A 19,417-nucleotide genomic window follows, 5' to 3' on the forward strand; every position below is an offset into this window, starting at 1 on the left:
AGATGTTTTTCACTGTATCAAGAACATGAATTTATTTTAGGCAAACAAAAATTGTTTATGGGCCGGCGCCGCGGCTCACTAGGCTAATCCTCCGCCTTGCGGCGCCGGCACACCGGGTTCTAGTCCTGGTCGGGGCACCGATCCTGTCCCGGTTGCCCCTCTTCCAGGCCAGCTCTCTGCTGTGGCCAGGGAGTGCAGTGGAGGATGGCCCAAGTGCTTGGGCCCTGCACCCCATGGGAGACCAGGATAGGCACCTGGCTCCTGCCATCGAATCAGCACAGTGCGCCGGCCGCAGCGCGCTACCGCGGCGGCCATTGGAGGGTGAACCAATGGCAAAAGGAAGACCTTTCTCTCTGTCTCTCTCTCACTGTCCACTCTGCCTGTCAAAAATTAAAAAAAATTAAAAAAAAATTGTTTATGGACAGTTCTGAACAGTGAAAATTGATGCTGACAATTTAGAGGTTATATTTAGAAAGGCATAAGCCATGTAAACTAAATTTTAAAAGTTAGGAGAGGAGCCAGCACTGTAGCTTAGCGGGTAAAGCCTCTGCCTGCAGTGCCGGCATCCCATTTGGGCACTGGTTCTAGTCCCAGCTGCTCTTCCAATCATGCTCTTTGCTGTGGCCTGGGAAAGCAATAGAAGGTGGCCCAAGTGCTTGTACCCACATGAGAGACCCAGAAGAAGCTCCTGGCTCCTGACTTCGGATTGGTGCCTTCTCTCTCTGCCTCTGCCTCTCTGTAACTGCCTTTCAAATAAATCTTAAAAAAAAAAAAAAAAAAAAAAAAAAAAAAAAAAAAAAAAGGGCCAGCTCCGCAGCTCACTAGCCTAATCCTCCCCTGCGGTGCCGGCACACAGGGTTCTAGTTCCGGTTGGGGCGCCGGATTCTGTCCGGGTTGAAAAAAAAAAAGGACACATGAATAAGAGAACATATATCATAAAAAAAGTGAAGGGATTCCACTCTAGCATTTCCGGTATTTTTTTTTTTCTTTTTTAAGATTTATTTATTTGAAAGAGTTACGCAGAGAGAAAAGGAGAGGCAGAGAGAGAAGTCTTCCATACACTGGTTCACTCCTCAGAAGGCCTCAAAGGCCAGAGCTGCAATGATCCGAAGCCAGGAGCTAGGAGCTTCTTCCAGGTCTCCCATGTGGGTGCAGGGGCCAAGGACTTGGGCCATCTTCTACTGCTTTCCCAGGCCACAGCAGAGAGTTGGATTGGAAGTGGAGCAGCCAGGACTCAAACCTGCGCTCATTTGGGATGCCAGCACTGTAGGCAGCAGCTTTACCTGCTAGGTATGCCACAGCGCTGGCCCCCAAGTCTTTTCAACGAGAGCTAAGCAAATAGTATTTTGTTTACTAAATTTTCTGCTTGGCACATGAATATCTCTTCCAGCAGTTTTACCTTCTAACCCCACTAAAATCTATTTGTATTCTGAGATACTGCATTAAAGGAATGAAAGGGAAACAGTCTAAAATAAGGTTGCCTCACTTGATAATGGAAAGGCAGCCTTAGACTATACTTGATTATTTCTGTGTTTAGAAATCATTTAAATCAGAATGTATTATAAAACCCCTCTTTGGTGATCTTTATCATGTATTACTAATATCACAGAATTGAATTCAGGATTTTAAAAAGCTCTGGATAGAACTCACATTTTGTATACTACAGCCAAAGAGTAGCATCAAAAGTACATCTTTTCAGAAAAAAGAAAAAACCCAGATCACTTACAATTAGATCCTTTTCTTCAAAATTGTAAGAAACAAAAATCCTATTAAACTATGTTTGGTCACATAAGCCAACTTCTGTTGAAACTACTCAAATATACATTTTCTATTTAAGTGAAAAATCCAGTCATAAATCTGTTTTAAAAGATTATTTATTTGAAAGAATTAGGGAGAGGGAGAGACAGAGATCTTCCATCTGCTAGTTCACTCCCCAAATGGATGTAATGGCCAGGGCTGGGCCAGGCCAAAGCCAGGAGCCAGAAGCTTCATCCAAGTCTCTCATGTGGGTGCAGGGATGAGCCATCTTCTGCTGCTTTCCCAGGCATATTAGCAGGGAGCTTGATTAGAAGTGGAGCAGCCAGGACCAGAACCGGCACCCATATTGCATGATGGTGCTGCAGAGTGGCTTAACCAGCTGTGCGCAGTGCTGGCTCTGAACCTGTAGTAAATTTAAACATTTACTTACTTTCATTTCACTGGCAGAGGGACAAACAGTGATCGTTCATTTGCTGACTCCCCAAATACCTGCAACAGCCAGGGCAGGGCCAGGCCAAAGCCAGGAGCCCTAGAACTCAGTCCAGATCTCTCCTGCGGTTGGCAGGGACCCAAGTACTGGAGCCGTCAACTGCTGCCTCCCAGGTGCACATGATCCAGGAGGCTGGATCAGAAGGGGAATAGCTGGGACGCAAAGCACGTGCTGTGGTACAGGAGTAGGCAGCCTGCCCTATTCTACAGTGATTTATCATCCATTCTCATTCTTCCAAAGTAAAGGCCATATTTAAATTTGTATGGGAGGCAGCAGGTGATGGCTGAAATAGTTAGATCCCTGTTACCCACACGGGTGTCCTGGATTTAGTTCCTGGTTCCTGACTTCAGCCTCCCCAGCCCAGCTGTTTGGGCATTTGGGGGAGTGCACTAATAGATGGGAGAACTCTGTCAGTATCTTAGTGTTTCAAATGTAATAAATTATTTAAAAATGTTTATTTTTATAGTAAAAATTCTTAGATAGTTAATAACAAAATACCAGTTAAGACTAGGATACTTTTCATATTTTCTTCACATTTTCCTCATACCTTAACTATTACCCTTCAGCAATTGCAATAGCAGAAAACCTAAAATGGAACTGTTTTACTGCAAATATAAAGGCAACAGGAATAAGGTAGAAATTATTCCTCCAGGTAACATGCCTTATTTTTGTTTTTCAAGTAGTAAATCGGTTATAAAAGGGAAGCTTAGTAATCATGGGCACAATGTAAGCTGAATTTATACATTCTTGTTACATATACATCTTTATCATATGTACAAATAACTTACAAACATGCATATAAAGTGAAAACATTAGATTTTTTTTAAAAAGATTTATTAATTTTAAAGAGTTACAGAGAGAGAGGGGAGGCAGAGAGAGAATCCACTGGTTCATTCCCCAGAAGGCTGCAACTGCCAGAGCTGCACCAATTCGAAGCTAGAAACCAGGAGCTTCTTCCGGGTCTCTCACTTGGGTGCAGGGGCCCAAGGACTTGGGCCATCTTCTACTGCTTTCCCAGGCCATAGCAGAGAGCTAGATCGGAAGTGGAGCAGCCAGGGACTCGAACCAGCACCCAGATAGGATGCCGGCATTGCAGGCGGCAGCTTTACCCGCTACACCACAGCGCTGGCCCCCAGATTTTTTCTAAAAGCACAGATGACAAATACAATAAATTGGATAACTATCAGCACAACATGAAAGTAGAAATTCCAGTCACTGGTACTGACTTTGGCTGCGTTACTACTTAGATTAGCACAAGAGTCAGAGTACAAACTTCATGTCCCATTAAATATATGAAAGAATATGCTATGTTGCTAGCCTCCCAAACCAACTGTTTTAATCAAATAAAGCACGTTATTTATATTGGCATAATATACTCTTGCCTGACAAGGCAATATTTTTAACTCTGAGATGGGTAAGCATGAAATCAATTTTTGGAAAAAAGCAATGGTTTATTTATAAAACTTTTGGTGAGGTTTCTATATATTTTATCTTTGAAATATGAATGCTATGATAATACAGGACTTAGGGAAAGCAGATTTCCTAGACTCTCCCCAGCTGCAGAAGCTTCTCCAAGTTTTATATAACATGTCTTGTGAAAGGACAAGGATAGAAATGGGCCCATGCAATTGTTTAAGAACAAGTATCTTTTAAAATGTGTGACTCAGCATGGCAGATGACGATGAGTAATGAAAACCAACAAATAGTCTAAGGTTCACAATCATTTTCTTAAATAGATACTGAGACAGATGAAGTCTAATATGCCTAATAGAAGAAAACATACAAGGGATAAGGAAAGATAAGAGTTTTAAAGTATGAAATTCTCCTAATGCAAATGAACTCAGTACTGAATGATTTTTGCAAAGAGACAATCCTTTTTTCCCCTACACTATGGACACTTTCAAATTAAATGTTAAAATGAAACTTCTAACCAAATCTGAATGTCTAATAAAGTCCTTCCATCACTTTGTTGCTCTTCAATCATTTTTTTACTTTATTTGATGCTTTATAGATATTATTTGAGAGGGATATGTAGCATGTACTTACAGTGTACATTTTACTTTTCTATTTAAGTGTCTCAAATATCCATCGAGGGTGGTAGTCCAGATTGGCAAACTGAATAAGGCAGAGTGGGGAATGAACATGACTTTCAGAGAAAGCTGCTAAGAAAGTCTCTTGTTTGTAAAGATGTGAGACTGAAAAAAGGTATAGACAGACGGCAGGAGGTACTGAAAGAGTTTAAATAAATATCAACTTACAAACTATGGGAAGTTACTGGAAGTAACAACAGAGAAGTAACAAGAATAAAGTGCATTTTACCAACACCTATTTCAGAACTGTAAGGTAAACTATAGGAAAGGAGACCAGACATTGCAATAACCAACAGAAAAAAAACAGCTTGGATGTGAGGGAAGGCAAAATGAAAAACAAACCAAGAAACAAACAAACAAAAAAGCCCAAGAGCCTGTATGGGCGATCACCTGAATGTGGGGAAGAATGAAGAATTTGATCCCTAAAGTTAAAGGTGATGTGGGAAAATGAAAGTAGGCGCTTGGAATAGGTGTCATGTGTGGTTTGACTTCTTCCTTGAGATTTTGGGAAGCTCCAATAGGACAGGTTCAGAGAGCAACTAGCTTTAGAAATAGGTTTTTTTTAAAAGATTTATTTTATTTATTTGAAAAAGAGGGGTAGAGACAGAGAGAGAGGTCTTCCATCCACTGGTTCACTCCCCAGATGGCCTCAAAAGCTGGAGCTGCGCCAATCCAAAGCCAGGAGTCAGGAGCTTCTTCCAGGTCTCCCATGTGGGTGCAGGGGCCCAAGGACTTGGGCCATCTTCTGCTTTCCCAGGCCATAGCAGAGAGCTGGATTGGAAGTGGAGCAGCCAGGACTAGAACTGGCGCCCATATGGGATGCTGCCACTTCAGGCCAGAGTTTTAACCTGCTGCACCACAGCGCTGGTCCCAGAAATAGATTTGAGCTAGTACTATCCGCTCACCACTGGGAAAAAAAAAGTTGAGACATAGCAGATGAAAAGTCCTATTTGGGAAGAGGAAAGAAGACTGAAGGTGCTCTCAAGATACAGTGTATATAGGAAGGGGAAGTATTGGATGAGAAGTTGAGCAAGAGGCTCAACAAATGAGAACATGCTTGCAGATCTGACCAGGAGAAAATGGTTTTAACGGCAATGGTGTAATAAAACTGTCTCAGCAATGACAAGGTATTTAAGGGAAAATAGACATTAAAGAAGCAGGTATAAGGTACTCAAGTCTGGGGAGGAAGAAGACCACCAGACTGAAGTAACAAGTGATGTGTCACTGAAGATTTTCAAGAAAAGGAATTGAACCATACATTTCTGTCCTTTATTAAGAAAGTTTCTTTAAAATTTTACATGTATATAAATACAAACATAAATATACAGTTACAGACTTTTTGTTGTTGCTGATTCTTAGGTATAAGCTTCAGTGATTTTTAGTATGATTCAGTAGCAGGTTTTCATGTCCCGTGAAAGTTTCATACTCTAGGTAAGATTCTCCAAGATATCCTTGTCAATCTCCCCTGGAAAATAGTACAGACACACATTCTTTTTCTGTCTCTTCCACACACACACACACACACACACACAAATCCTCTTTAAAGGAATCATCTTAAAGACATACCATTCCTTTAACTGCTGAAATGTAAAAAGCAATATATTACTGGCTTTAAATCACTATCATAATGACTAGAAACTCACTGCTATGAAGTCTATAAAGCAACTTTAAGGAAGATTTTATCCCATTTGTTGAAAGAATGAGTAAAGATAGTTGATTTGGGCAGGGTGGGAGAAACAGACCATTTGTATGTCATAAAAAATAACAATCTTGTATTTCATGGATTATAATTACGAGAGAGCTAGTAAATACAGAATGCTGATTACAATGTATTTCATCTTTAAAGATACTTCTTGAGGCACAAAAGGATTGAAAACTTTTTTTGAAGAACCATGATGAAGGTTCTAATTCCAAGAAGCTAAGAGATTGTTTTAAAATTAGCAAACATGACACCCAAAGGAGCACTGAAAAAACAGTGGGATCAGTCCACTAGTAGGACACAGCAGTAGGCAAAGAGGAACAAAACTGAGAGGTATTCTTTATATTGCGGATGAATGATCATCATGTCTATATACCTCTAAATAGAATATGGACCACCAAATATTTCACCTAATCATCTTTGTGATTCTCATCATAACATTGCTCACCTTTCTTCAAGAGAAAATTGGGTTTAGAATAGTTATGTAACTTGTTCATGGTCACAAAGCAGGGCTGGGTTTGAGACTGAGGTGGATTCCAATACTAGGCCTAGAGCTCTTTCTGCCAAATAATGGTCACCACAAAAAGGACTCCAGGACAGGGCCCAGCCCATTAACTAAACAACTTGGATGAGACCGAGTTAGACAGCTGAGAAACAGTATCTACTGAAGAAAGCTAAACCGGTTCCTGTAAAGGTATAAGATGCTCAGTTGTTAAGAAATTCTGATGGAAAAGCAAGGAGATGGAACAGCTCACTCCTCAGGTTTGTTATTAGTAATCTTGAGAATTTCCAAGATTATTGCTATTTATTCTCTTTTCTTAAAAGGCCTGTATTTCTTCTTCTGGACATGTCTTTTAACAACTCTGAAAGGAAGGGTGACTAGAGAAAAAAATCTGACAACTCTTGGAACCTAATCATAAAAGACTGTTGGTATAAGTTTAAAAAACAAACCAGATTAGGATAGCCAGGTAATTTGAAAAAGTATCACATTAAAACAAAACTTGTAAAACAAAACAAAACCAAAGACATGGTCAGTCACAAATCAGGAAATTACATTATAGTAAAAAGTCCAGGGATGAACATGTACAAATCTGTTTATAATCACATAGAAAACACTCCCAATTACAAAGTTCCTTTAATTTAGTTTAAAATCTCTTCAAAACAGAAGCAGCATTGCAAGATTCAAAGGATCCTATTACATACTTACTAATTATCCTTTATTTTCTTATTTGTACACTTTATATTTACAGGTATGTAAGGAAAAAAATCTCAGACATTATTTTTAACAGAACATTATACAATTAATTAAAAACAGGAGTTAGAGTGGTGCAAAGTGGCTTTAGATTCTGATAATCAATAGAGAGGACAAACCACAAAATATATTAGGTATTATCATTTTCCAGTCTCTGCATCTCATCTTGTCCCATTTGTCCCAGGTAAGATAAGAGTTTGCTATAGGCTTCCCTATTCAGGAAAAAAGAAAACAAATATATTTAATTACTTTTATATTTATATATATTTACAAATTAAGTCTATCTATGTATATATATCAATCTTTCTACATAATTTTTAAAAAGATTTATTTATTTACTTGAAAGAGTTACACTGAGAGAGATGGAGAGGCAGAGAGAGACAGAGAAGTCTTCCATTTGCTGGTTCACTCCTCAGATGGCCACAATGGCTGGAGCTGTGCCCATCTAGAGCCAAGAGCTTCTTCCAGGTCTCCCATGTAGGTGCAGGGGCCCAAGGACTTGGACTATCTTCTACTGCTTTCCTAGGCCATAGCAGAGAGTTGGATTGGAAGAGGAGCAGCCGGGACTAGAACCGGCACCCACATGGGATGCCGGTGCTCCAGGCCAGGGCTTTAATCCGCTGCATCACAGCACCAGCCCCTCTAGATAAAATTTTTAAAAATATGCTTTATATATAAAATGTGGGTTAAAATGGCATATAAATGTTCATTAAAAATCAAATAATATAATGTTCAAAGTTAATGAAATATTTTTATGGAATACTACTTAAGGATAATGATGGTATGACTACAATGGGAAGGCCTGAAAGTATTAAAATACAAATTCTATAACCATATAACAAGCCTAAATAATGGTAACAATTTTAGAACATACTCCATTGTCTTTATATTTTTAGAGGTAACAAAGTTTGAAAATAAGATGTTTTATCTAGTTAGATTCTCTAGTACTTCCCTGTATTTGGGATGTGTTTTAGATGATTTGTTGTACCTGGAAGTTATTTCATTAAACACTTGTGATAATCAGACTCTTTAAAACCAACCCTCTCATGGCATGCCTGGCCACACCACATGGTAGATTAACAGGACATCTGCCCCCAAAATACTCTGTATTAGAGGTTCACATAAAGCTCTCCAGTTTTTCAGTTCACACTTGAAGACTGCTTAGAGAGCCCAGATGGTAGAGAGGTCTTTGGATAAGCTTGTTTTGTGACACAATAGTAAATACCATTTCCTCAAAACTGTGACTTGACATGCTCTAATCCTCTCTCCAGAAACAGTAAGAGGCTAACCAAATTACTGATTAAGAGAAGAAAAGAAATGTTCTACCCTGGTATGGAAAAGCTGTAACAGGATAGGTTTCTCTGGTTTTCTCACTTTTTGGTTTTCATTTGCTGTTTTGGAAAGATAGGTTTCCTTAGTTAGCAAATGCTATAATCAATTTATTCATGTTTTTATAAGTAATATCTCAAAAATGACATTGTACAGTCAAAAATTTTCAACTAAAAGTGGAATACTTAGTAGATACACACACATACAAGATGACTGAAGTACTTTGATCCTTTAACAAATTTTAGACATATAAATTCAGTATGAGTAATGATTCCTCTCGTTTTTTTTTTTTTTTTTTTTAAGAAACTATGGGGGACCGGCACTGTGGAGTAGCAGGCAAAGCCGCTGCCTGCTCCACTTCCGATCTGGCTCTCCGCTATGGCCTGGGAAAGCAGTGGAAGATGGCCAAGTCCTTGTGCCCCTGCACCCACATGGGGGTCCCAGAAGAAGCTCCTGTCTCCTGGCTTCAGATTGGCTCAGCTTTGGTCATTGCAGCCATCTGGGGAGTGAACCAGAGGATGGAAGGCTTCTCTCTCTGCATCTGCCTCTCTGTAACTCTGCCTTCAAATAAATAATTAAATCTTAAAAAAAAAAAAAAAAAAAAAAAAGAAACTATGTGCTTCTTTCCACAATGTTGTAGCACTCCATAAATAACCCAGCAGTATTTGCATTATAAACCTTTAGGAAAAAGAACCTTATTATTTATTTTTGACCAAAACCCATATTATCTACTTGAGTCACTCATTCACTAGATATGGATGATAAAGTTGACTCAACAAATCAAGCATCCCTCCAGTGGTTATTATTTGCCACTATAGATTAAACAAAAACAAGACATCTGATGCTCTGAAGTCCATTCCTAGAGAAGGACCACCAAGTTTCTTTTCAGCCACAGGAACATTGCTGAATTATGCAGCTTTCTAAAGTGGTCAACTCGAAAGAACAACATGTGAATGGCTGTATCCATTTTGTCAAGTCTGTTAATAAAGCTGTGCTACTTTATAATACAAAAGTTGTACTTTGGAAATTTATATTTATTAAATAAAAGTTAAAAAAAATAAAAACCTGATAATACATACTGAAACATTTTTCAACTCAAAAGAACACATCCCCAATTCTGGGGAACAGGAAAATAAGCCATTTCTATAGAACGAAATACAGATTTTAGAAAGACTAAAAGACTGTACAAACCTTTGTGCAATATTTCTGCCGTGGCCCCATTTCCGCTCAGAATCCTTCAGAGATTGAGTGAGGGTAGAAATCAAGTGGATGACAACCTGCTGGTTCAGTGTTGCTACTTTTTCTAAAATGTTGTAAACTTGATAATCATATCTCATACCATAATCCTGGATAAACTGCCTGAAAGTATAACAGGTGATTATGATTATTTCTGGGGCAACTCTTTGGGCTGCTATCTACATTGCTATCAGCTATAACCTGAACACAGAAAGATGATTTCATGTAAGAGTACCTTAAGTATCTGGACACAACACTTTAAAACAGAGAATAGAAATGCCTATTTCAGTGCGAGCCAAGACCAGAGTGATGGCTTTAGGGGTGAGGGCTGAAGAAGAGGGAAGAGTTGGAATACTCAGAGGGAGAATAAGGGGGAAAAATAGCTAGTCCCAGGGATGTTTTATTTCTATATTACCCACATTGAAGTTTCAGGTGGAAAAATGTGGAAGACACTAAGGGGAGGAGGGGGGTCAAATTTTCTTAGTCCTTCACCTCTTCATATAAATATAATATTTTAATGAAACAGTTCTTCATAACATATGTTTATGTTATTTAACTAAAGACTGTAGATCCATAGAAAGCCTTTATAAATAAAATATATTTTAATCCTAAAATTTCCACTTCTCAATCAAAAAAATAATAACTTAATAGACTGTAGATAACAAACAATCCTTTTTTGCCTTACTAAGGTTTTACAATTTTCACAAATTCATTACCATCAAGTGATCACAATCTAAATAAACTAAACACTTGGCAAATGGCAATTATGTGATGAGAAAAAACTGAGCAATCAAAATCCAGCACATGATGAAGGAAGTGGACTCGAATAATTTATCATGGCAATGGTAAGGCAGAGATACAAATCATAAAGGTAAACCGTAGAAACCCTGAGAAAGAAATGTCCTAACAGAAAGCACAGACTCTGAAGGGGGCAAGGCAATAGAGGGAGGGGAGAGAAAAGAAAAAGAAAAACACTCCCCAAGTTGCATTGTTATTCTTATGCACAACTGGTCTATTCCTATAAAGTTCATACTTCACAAATAAACATAATGAAACTTCCTGAAGGTGCAGTAGCCAAAGTCAGTCAGGAAATCAGGGATATTACTTGCACACTGGACCCTGGGTAACATGCTAAGCAAGCTCTGAAGGTTTGTACACCTGTCATCATAACTTACATTTCCCACTTTCTCCTCTCAAATACATGCGAGATTCCTCTTTACTAAATTCAGAAGTAATTTTAAGTCAGCTAATTTAGCTTCTTCCCTGGCACTTTTATTCTTCAATAAAGTAACACAATGTAACAAAACTACTACCAAATATACAATTATTGAAATACTATAAACAAGTAGTAACACATTATGTTTTGGATAATTAGTTACTTAAAAAACATGTTGGCTGTCAAATGGTTGGCAATAGTCTCCCTGCCAGTTGGCATATTTTCCAGTTACCTAAACACAGAAGTCAGCTGGGCAGCAGGTTCTCCTTCTGACCCCACTTGGCAGGCTTTTACTATGCATTGCAGGTTCTCTATGGCCAGCCTTTTAACTAGGAGGAAAAATTATAACATTACACACTGTGTCTGAATTGACCATCTGGATTCTCATTTTTAACACTCTTGATTTAGGAAAATATGTTCTCTTCTTGAAGTATGTTCATGCTGTTTTGTTCTTTTTTCAAAATGACATAATTATGAGCTTTTGTTATGTTCTAATACACCTGAAGGTTTAAAGTCTATTTTTTATCTTAAAAGTCAAATAATATATGTGAAGATATATTTTTCTTAGAAACAGTATGCCAATTTAATGTTGCAAACAATGTTTCAATTGACAAAAGAATGCCTTTACAAATTTAAATTTTTAGGAAATGCAATCTATTATAGTAGAAAAACAAAACATATGATGAACACAAATAAGTGAGTATTAAGTAGTATATAATGTTTTTCATGTTATGAGGTTGGTAGATAAGGAACATATAGCACACCTCTTTACTGGACAGATATTTTTTTTTTTTTTTTTTTTGACAGGCAGAGTGGACAGTGAGAGAGAGACAGAGAGAAAGGTCTTCCTTTTGCCGTTGGTTCACCCTCCAGTGGCCGCTGCGGTAGCGCGCTGCGGCCGGCGCACCGCGCTGTTCCGATGGCAGGAGCCAGGTGCTTCTCCTGGTCTCCCATGGGGTGCAGAGCCCAAGCACTTGGGCCATCCTCCACTGCACTCCCTGGCCACAGCAGAGAGCTGGCCTGGAAGAGGGGAAACCGGGACAGGATCCGGTGCCCCGACCGGGACTAGAACCCGGTGTGCCGGCGCCGCAAGGCGGAGGATTAGCCTGTTGAGCCATGGCGCCGGCCCTGGACAGATATTTTTTACTTCTCAGATATAATCCTAGAGCCAGTATAATCGGCCCTTCTTAAAAGATGCCTTCTTGAAAGACAAACAAAAGTTCTTCTGTGGAAGAAGTATTAGAACATGAATAGCCTTCATAAAGTAGTAACACCAAACTTTTTTTTAAAAATAACTGTTTTACTTAGATATAATTCATATATCATAAAACTAATATTTTAAAGTGAGTAATTCAGTGGTTATTAGTATAATCAGAGTTGTAAGGTCATCACCACTCTAATTTCAGGATATTTTTACCACCTATTCCCCCAAAACCCATCTATTTTTTTTACTAGCTATTCCCTATTTTCTACGACCCATAGTTTCTGGCAACCCACTATTTTCTATCGCTATGGATTTGCCTGTTATGGAAATCCATACAAATGGAATCACAATTAACAGGCTTTTCTGAGACTGGCTTCTTTTACTTAGCATAATATTTTAAGGTTCATCTATGCATAGCATGTAACAGTGCAACTTCATTTTTTGTTATCACAAAATAATACTCCATTTTATAAATATATGAAAAAATTTTAATCCATCATTGATTTGATGGACATTCTACATTTTGGCTATAATGAACACTAGTATTATCAACATTAATGTGTAAGTTTCTGGGTTTTTATATATATATGTGTGTGTGTGTGTGTGTACATATATATATACATATATATACTATGGTAATTCTTATTTTAACCAGTTGAGGAATTACCAGGTTGTTTTCCAAAGTGATCACACTATTTATCGTTCCCAATAGCAGTAATTAAAGTTCTGATTTCTCTACATCCTTCCTAATCCTTTTCTTTTGTGATTTTTTTCATTATACACAGCCTATTTTATGGCCTCATCCAGTGGGATGAAGTTGTATCCTGTAGTTTTGATATGTGTTTCCCTGATAACCAAAGGTGTCTAGAATCCTTTCAGGTGCTTATTGGCCATTAGTTTATCTTCTTTGGAGAAACATCTGTTCAGATCTACTGTCCAATTTTTATTTCAGTTATTTGTCTTTTGAGTTTAAGATTTCTTTTCTTTTTAAAATATTTCTTTTCTTTTTTTAAAAGATTTATTTATTTTTATTTGAGTGGCAGAGTTACAGACAGAGAAGTCTTCCATTTGCTGGTTTACTTCCCAAGTGGCCCCAGTGGCTGGAGCTGGGCCCATCTGAAGCCATGAGCCAGGAGCTTCCAGATCTCCCAAATGGGTGCACCTTCTACTGCTTTCCAAGGCACATTAGCAGGGAAATGGATAGGAAGTATAGTTGCCTGGACATGAGTCAGCACCCATATGGGATGCCAGTGCAACAGGCAGCTGCTTTACCTGCTCTGCCACAGCGCAGGCCCCAGGAATTCTTAAATAGTTTAGGTACAAGCTTTGCTAAATATAGGACTCTTGGTTGACAAGTTTTGCCTTTTCTGGATCACGCTAAATATTATCTCAGTCTAGGGCATCCCTTGTTTCCACTAGGAAGTAGCTGTTAATCTTATTGGGATCCCCTTGTAAGTAAGATTACTTTTATTTTTTCTTTCTGTTTTCAAAACGTATTCCTGTCTTGACTTTGAGCATTTTTACTATCAGATATCTGTTAATGAAAGCTCGGCATTGACTTTACTTAGAGTTAGCTGAACTTTCCTAAATGTATAGTTAGTTGTCTTTTGGAGAAATTTTTAGTCACTATAGTTTCAAATAGTTTTTCTGCTCCTGTTTCTTGTTCTCCTGGTCCACCTACGACACGAAGGATAGTGTACTTAATGGTGGCACACATTTCTCAATAGCTCTGTTCATTCTCCTCATTTTTTCCCATTGTTCGGATTATATTTATAATGATTTTCCTTGATATTTACTAAATCTTTCTTCTGCCAGTTTCAATCCACTATGAGCCCCTCAACTGAATTTTTTGGTTCAGTTCAGGATTTCAATTTGATCCTTGTTTAAAATGATCTCTGTCTCTATTTGCTTGCTCCCATCTGTTAATTCATTCCCCAAAATGCCTGTGATACCTGAGGCTAAGCCAGCAGCCAGGAACTCAATACAAGTCTCCCAGGGGGATGGTACAAAGCTAATTACTTGAGCCATCACTGCTGCTACCAGGGTCTGCATCAGCAGAAAGCTGGAGTCAGAAGCCTGGAGAAGGCACTCTGCTATGGGATACGAGTGTTGTTACCGTCAGGTCAAATGCCTGCCCTGATAATTTCTGTCTCTTTGTTGATATTCTCTATTTGAAATGACACCATCCTCTTCCCTTCATTTATCATGCTTTCTTCTAGTTCTTTGAATTTATTTATAATGGCTACTTTGAAGTTTTATCTATTAAGCCCAATATCTGATTGTTTTCACTGACAGTTTCTGTTGCCTGTTTGTTGTCTTCAGTGTATGGCTCTTATTTCTGTTTATCTGTCTTGCATTTCACTGCAAAAATCAAACTCCCTCACTATGAAGCTTCTGATGTTGCTCTTCAAGTGTATGTTTAGTCTCCTTGAAGACAATTACTTTGGCAGGGCTCTCTCACTGTCCCCTTTCCCTATCCATACCCAGGTTAAGCTCCATGAAATAATTTCTGGCTGACTGCTCTACAGACTAATCCAATCAAATTCAAGTTCTTTTGACAGGAATTTCTGAAGTCAGTGTTTTGGATTTATTCTGATTCAAGGATCCTTTCCAGCTGTCTCATTTACTGAGTCTATCATACAACCAAACTGGCCTAACAGATTAACCTGTATCTCCAATGAATCTATCAACCCACCTATTGCCTCTCACCATCATTCCCACTGTTTTTGAGAGCACTCTTAGGCTTGAACTTTTCCACATTCCATTACAAATGAAGGGAGAAATTCAGAGATCTCTATTCTATGGTGTGCTTCCTTCCTTGGCCCCATCTAGGCAAAATCTTACAGGTGCAGCTTTGGTGATGGTGGTCAGGGCAATGGTGTCCACAAATTTCTGTGTGGCACAGCCATTTGTGGGAAGAGGGGTAGCAATCCCAGATCTTCTTGGCTTGTTTCTCTTGACACAAAATACTCCACCTAGGGAGACTGGCGTCCCAGCATTCACAGTGGTAACTACACTAAATGTCGAGCTTCTGTCCCATAAGCCGAGGCTGAGCAGAAGATCATGAGCTTTTATCTCTATGATACACTCCCCTGGAACATGACTTCAACATCAGGCAGCTGGGGAGGGGTGTACAAGGTGTCCTCTCTGTCACAGGACAACAGCCTTCTTTCTTGGGAGCTGAGGGGAGTGGGAGCTTGGATGTATCAGAGAGTTTCTGCCTTGATGAGCTAGGAGGGAAGGAGTGGTTTTGGTTCACATATCATAGACTCTTAATGCTCTTACAAGCTTTAATAGATTTTGTTAGATAAATGTCTCTATACTATATACTCGAGACTATTTTCAGAGAATTTAAATGTTGTCCTTTAAATAACTTTTATCCGTTTTGCTGGGGAGTGGGTCTGCATAGTTTTTTAATTGTCATGCCAGAAACTACAGGTTTTCAAGTGGACAAGTTTTCAATACTCTTGGGTATATACCAAGCAGTAAAATTGCTGATTCATTTGGCAACTTGAATTTTCTATGATTTTATAAATTGTTGTTTTAAAAATTGAGACCACAAGAAGTCAGAGACGATTTTGAGCACGCATGCAATTTTTTCTTTACATACATACCTATGACAGTTTCATTTATAAATTAGGCACAGTAAGAGGTTAACAATAGTACCAAATCATAAAATGGAACAGTTAATAATATACTGTACTATAGGTTATGTGAATGTGATCTCTCAAAATATTTTAGTGTAGTTTCACTTTTTCACTTACAGGAAGCACTTCATGGTTTCTCTGTGGCATATTGGCATTGGAGGCATTACTATTCTAGCGCTTTGGGGTCAGTTTTAATTGAGAAAAGAGTTACTTGAAGACCACGATGGTAACACTGCAACAGTCAATCTAATAATCTATGTGGCTATTAAATGACTAAATGGTGGGTCGTGACAAAGGGTTAATTCAGGAATTGGTGTATTAGACAGCAGGTTAAGTCATCACTGGGGATGCCTGCATCCCATACTGGAGTGTTAATTTGAGCCCTGATCCAGCTTCCTGTTAATGCACCTGAGAAGGCTACGGAAGGTGGCCTAAGTGCTTGAACCTGTCACCCTTGTGGTAGACTCAGAGGGAGTCCCTGGCTCCTGGCTCCTGGCTCTGGCCTGGCCAACCCCTGGATGTTGTGGGCCTAAGGGAATGAACCAGCAGATGGAAGATCACTATGTTACTTTCATATTAAAAATAAGCAAATACATCTTAAAAAAGAAAAAAAGGGATTATTTACATCTCAAGTGGGATAGACTGAGACAGCACAAGATTTCATTCCACTACTCAGAATGCCATGTCATTTAAAATTTATTACTTGTTTATTTCTGAAATTTTCATTTAGTACCTTTGGACCACAGCTGACCAGCTGAGTAGTTGAAACTGTGGAAAATGAAACCATGGATGAGGGGTGACTACTGTTCTATTTGCTCTTTCTCAACAAATTTTGTATCATAAAATACAACTGGCCTTCACTAAAATTCATAGTAGGCGTAAGTTTTCAATGAGGGCAAAATTACCGGAGAAGAATCTGGAGTCCACCTTTGGATATTCTCCAGTGAAGGGGATGTCAATTTCAAATGTAATAGTTGTAAGTCAAAATTTAGCAAGTAATTTTCAGAAAACTAGGGTTAGGAACAGAGAAGAACATTTTAAATTTGATATAAAGATGGATAAATAAAAATATGCATGTTTTTAAGATGAAACAGGACATTTCAAAGAGTTTTTTGAAGTTTCTGCTACCACTTTGGGCACTGCCCTAAATTCTTCAGGGTATGTGCTGTACTCACTTATCTCAGCATGTAAAAGTACACAGGTGGAAACAAGGGATAAGCCTTCCTTCAACAATCACATTACAATGATAACCACACACACACACCCTCCTACTTACATTAGAAACTCCTTTTGGAGAGAATTATGGGTACTATTCTGCAAATTATCAATAAGCTTATTATATATATATATATATATTTTTTTTTTGAAGATTTCTTTATTTACTTGAAAGTCAGAGTTACACAGAGAGAAAAGAGAAGGGGGGGGGGGGGCAGAGGGTCTTCCATCCACTGGTTCACTCCCCAGATGGCCACAACAGCCGAAGCTGAGCCGATCTGAAGCCAGGAGCCAGGAGTTTCTTCTGGGTCTCCCACACAGGTGCAGGGGTCCCAGGCTGCACCCAAGGACTTGGGCCATCTTCTACTGCTTTCCCAGGCCTCAGCAGAGAGCTGGATTGGAAGTGGAGCAGCCAGGACTTGAACCAGCGCCCATACACCCATATGGGATGCAGGCATTGTAGGCACAGCTTTACCTGCTATGCCACAGTGCTGGTGCTACCAATAAGCTTATTAAAGCATGTTACTTACATTAGGGATTAAATAATATTTTAAAGCAATTACTGGAAATGAGGATGGAAGTAAGGCTGACATGACTGAAAACAAGAACAGTAGAATCAAAAGATCCTTACAGGTGCCAGGGGATTCCAATACAATCCCATCAAGGTTGCATGTACCAATGCCATCTCACTAGTCCAAGTGATCAATTTCAGGTCACAATCAATCACACCGATAGGTCTAAGAGTCAAAGGGATCACACAAACAAGACTAGTGTCTGCGAATACTAACTGATAGAATCAAAAAGGGAGAGAATGATCCAACATGGGAAGCGGGATACACAGCAGACCCATAGAAGGACAGATGTCCTAAATAGTACTCTGGCCTCAGAATCAGCCCTTAAGGCATTCGGATCTGGCTGAAGAGCCCATGAGAGTATTTTAGGCATGGAAAGCCAAGACACTCTGGAAAAAAAAACAAAAAACAAAAACAAAAAAAACCTAAATGAAAGATCGAGTGAGATCCCAGTGGAAAGAATGGACCATCAAAGAAGGAGGTATCTTTCTCTGAAGGGAGTAGAGAACTTCCACTTTGACTATGACCCTGTCTAAATAAGATCAGAGTTGGCAAACTCAGAAGGCTTCCATAGCCTTGGCAACTCATGACTAGAGTCTAGGGAGATTACTGACGCCATAAACAAGAGTGTCAAATTGTTAAGTCAACAACAGGAGTCACTCTGCACTTACTCCTCATGTGGGATCTCTGTCCTTAATGTGTTGTTCAATGTGAAGTAATGCTATAACTAGTACTGAAACAGTATTTTACACTTTATGTTCTGTGTGGGTGCAAACTGATGAAATCTTTACTTAATATTTACGAAATCGATCTTCTGTATATAAAGATAATTGAAAATGAATTTTTTTTTTTACTTTTTAAAAAAATTTTTTGACAGGCAGAGTGGACAGTGAGAGAGAAAGAGACAGAGAGAAAGGTCTTCCTTTGCCATTGGTTCACCCTCCAATGGCCGCCGTGGCCGGAGCGCTGTGGCCGGCACACCGCGCTGATCCAAAGGCAGGAGTCAGGTGCTTCTCCTGGTCTCCCATGGGGTGCAGAGCCCAAGCACTTGGGTCATCCTCCACTGCACTCCCGGGCCATAGCAGAGAGCTGGCCTGGAAGAGGGGCAACTGGGACAGAATCCAGCACCCCGATCAGACTAGAACCCGGTGTGCTGGCGCCGCTAGGTGGAGGATTAGCCTGTTGAGACAACGCCGGCTGAAAATGAATCTTGATGTGAAAAAATGAATCTTGATGTGAATGGAATGGGAGAGGGAATGGGAAATGGGAGGGGAGTTATGGGGGGGGGGGGCATTGTGATCCATAAACTGTACTTTGGAAATTTATATTTACTAAATAAAAGTTAAAAAAAAAAAAAAAGATCCTTACAGGTTAGCTCCTAAACCAGCTAGCAGAACACAAGTTATGCTGACCTCTTACAAACAAGTTGCATTTAATGCTGGAATCAGATTGAACAACCGTTCTTTGAGAATGGCCCTTGGGGCCTGTGTTTGCAGCACAGCTGGTAAATCTGCTGCCTGCAACACCTGCATTTTGTGTGGGAGCTGGTTTGTGTCCTAGCTGCTCCACTACCAATCCAGATCCCTGCTAAGGGCCTGGGAAAAACAGTGGAAGATGGTCAAAGAACTTGGACCTTTGCTGCCCACACAGGAGACTTGGAATAAGTTCCTGGCTTTGGCCTAACCCAGCCCTGGCTATTGAGGACATCT

At 39.3% G+C, this 19,417-nt stretch overlaps 1 protein-coding gene across 4 annotated transcripts in view; it reads right to left on the reverse strand.

Annotated features, from left to right (window-relative positions):
• Positions 1-3,108: 3,108 nt before the first annotated feature.
• Positions 3,109-19,417, reverse strand: part of MMS22L (MMS22 like, DNA repair protein) — a 131,829-nt gene continuing 115,520 nt past the window's right edge. For all 4 annotated transcript variants that reach the window (XM_062186524.1, XM_062186523.1, XM_062186521.1 and 1 more), the window contains 3 exons: positions 11,303-11,399; positions 9,810-9,977; positions 3,109-7,501 (listed from right to left, as the gene is read on the reverse strand). In XM_062186524.1, the coding sequence (XP_062042508.1) occupies positions 7,420-7,501; positions 9,810-9,977; positions 11,303-11,399 (347 nt within the window). In that variant the 3' untranslated portion in view covers positions 3,109-7,419. The remainder of the gene's footprint in view (positions 7,502-9,809; positions 9,978-11,302; positions 11,400-19,417) is intronic.

This window comes from Lepus europaeus, chromosome 3 (genome assembly GCF_033115175.1).
Source record: "Lepus europaeus isolate LE1 chromosome 3, mLepTim1.pri, whole genome shotgun sequence".
Taxonomy (NCBI): Eukaryota; Metazoa; Chordata; class Mammalia; order Lagomorpha; family Leporidae; genus Lepus; species Lepus europaeus.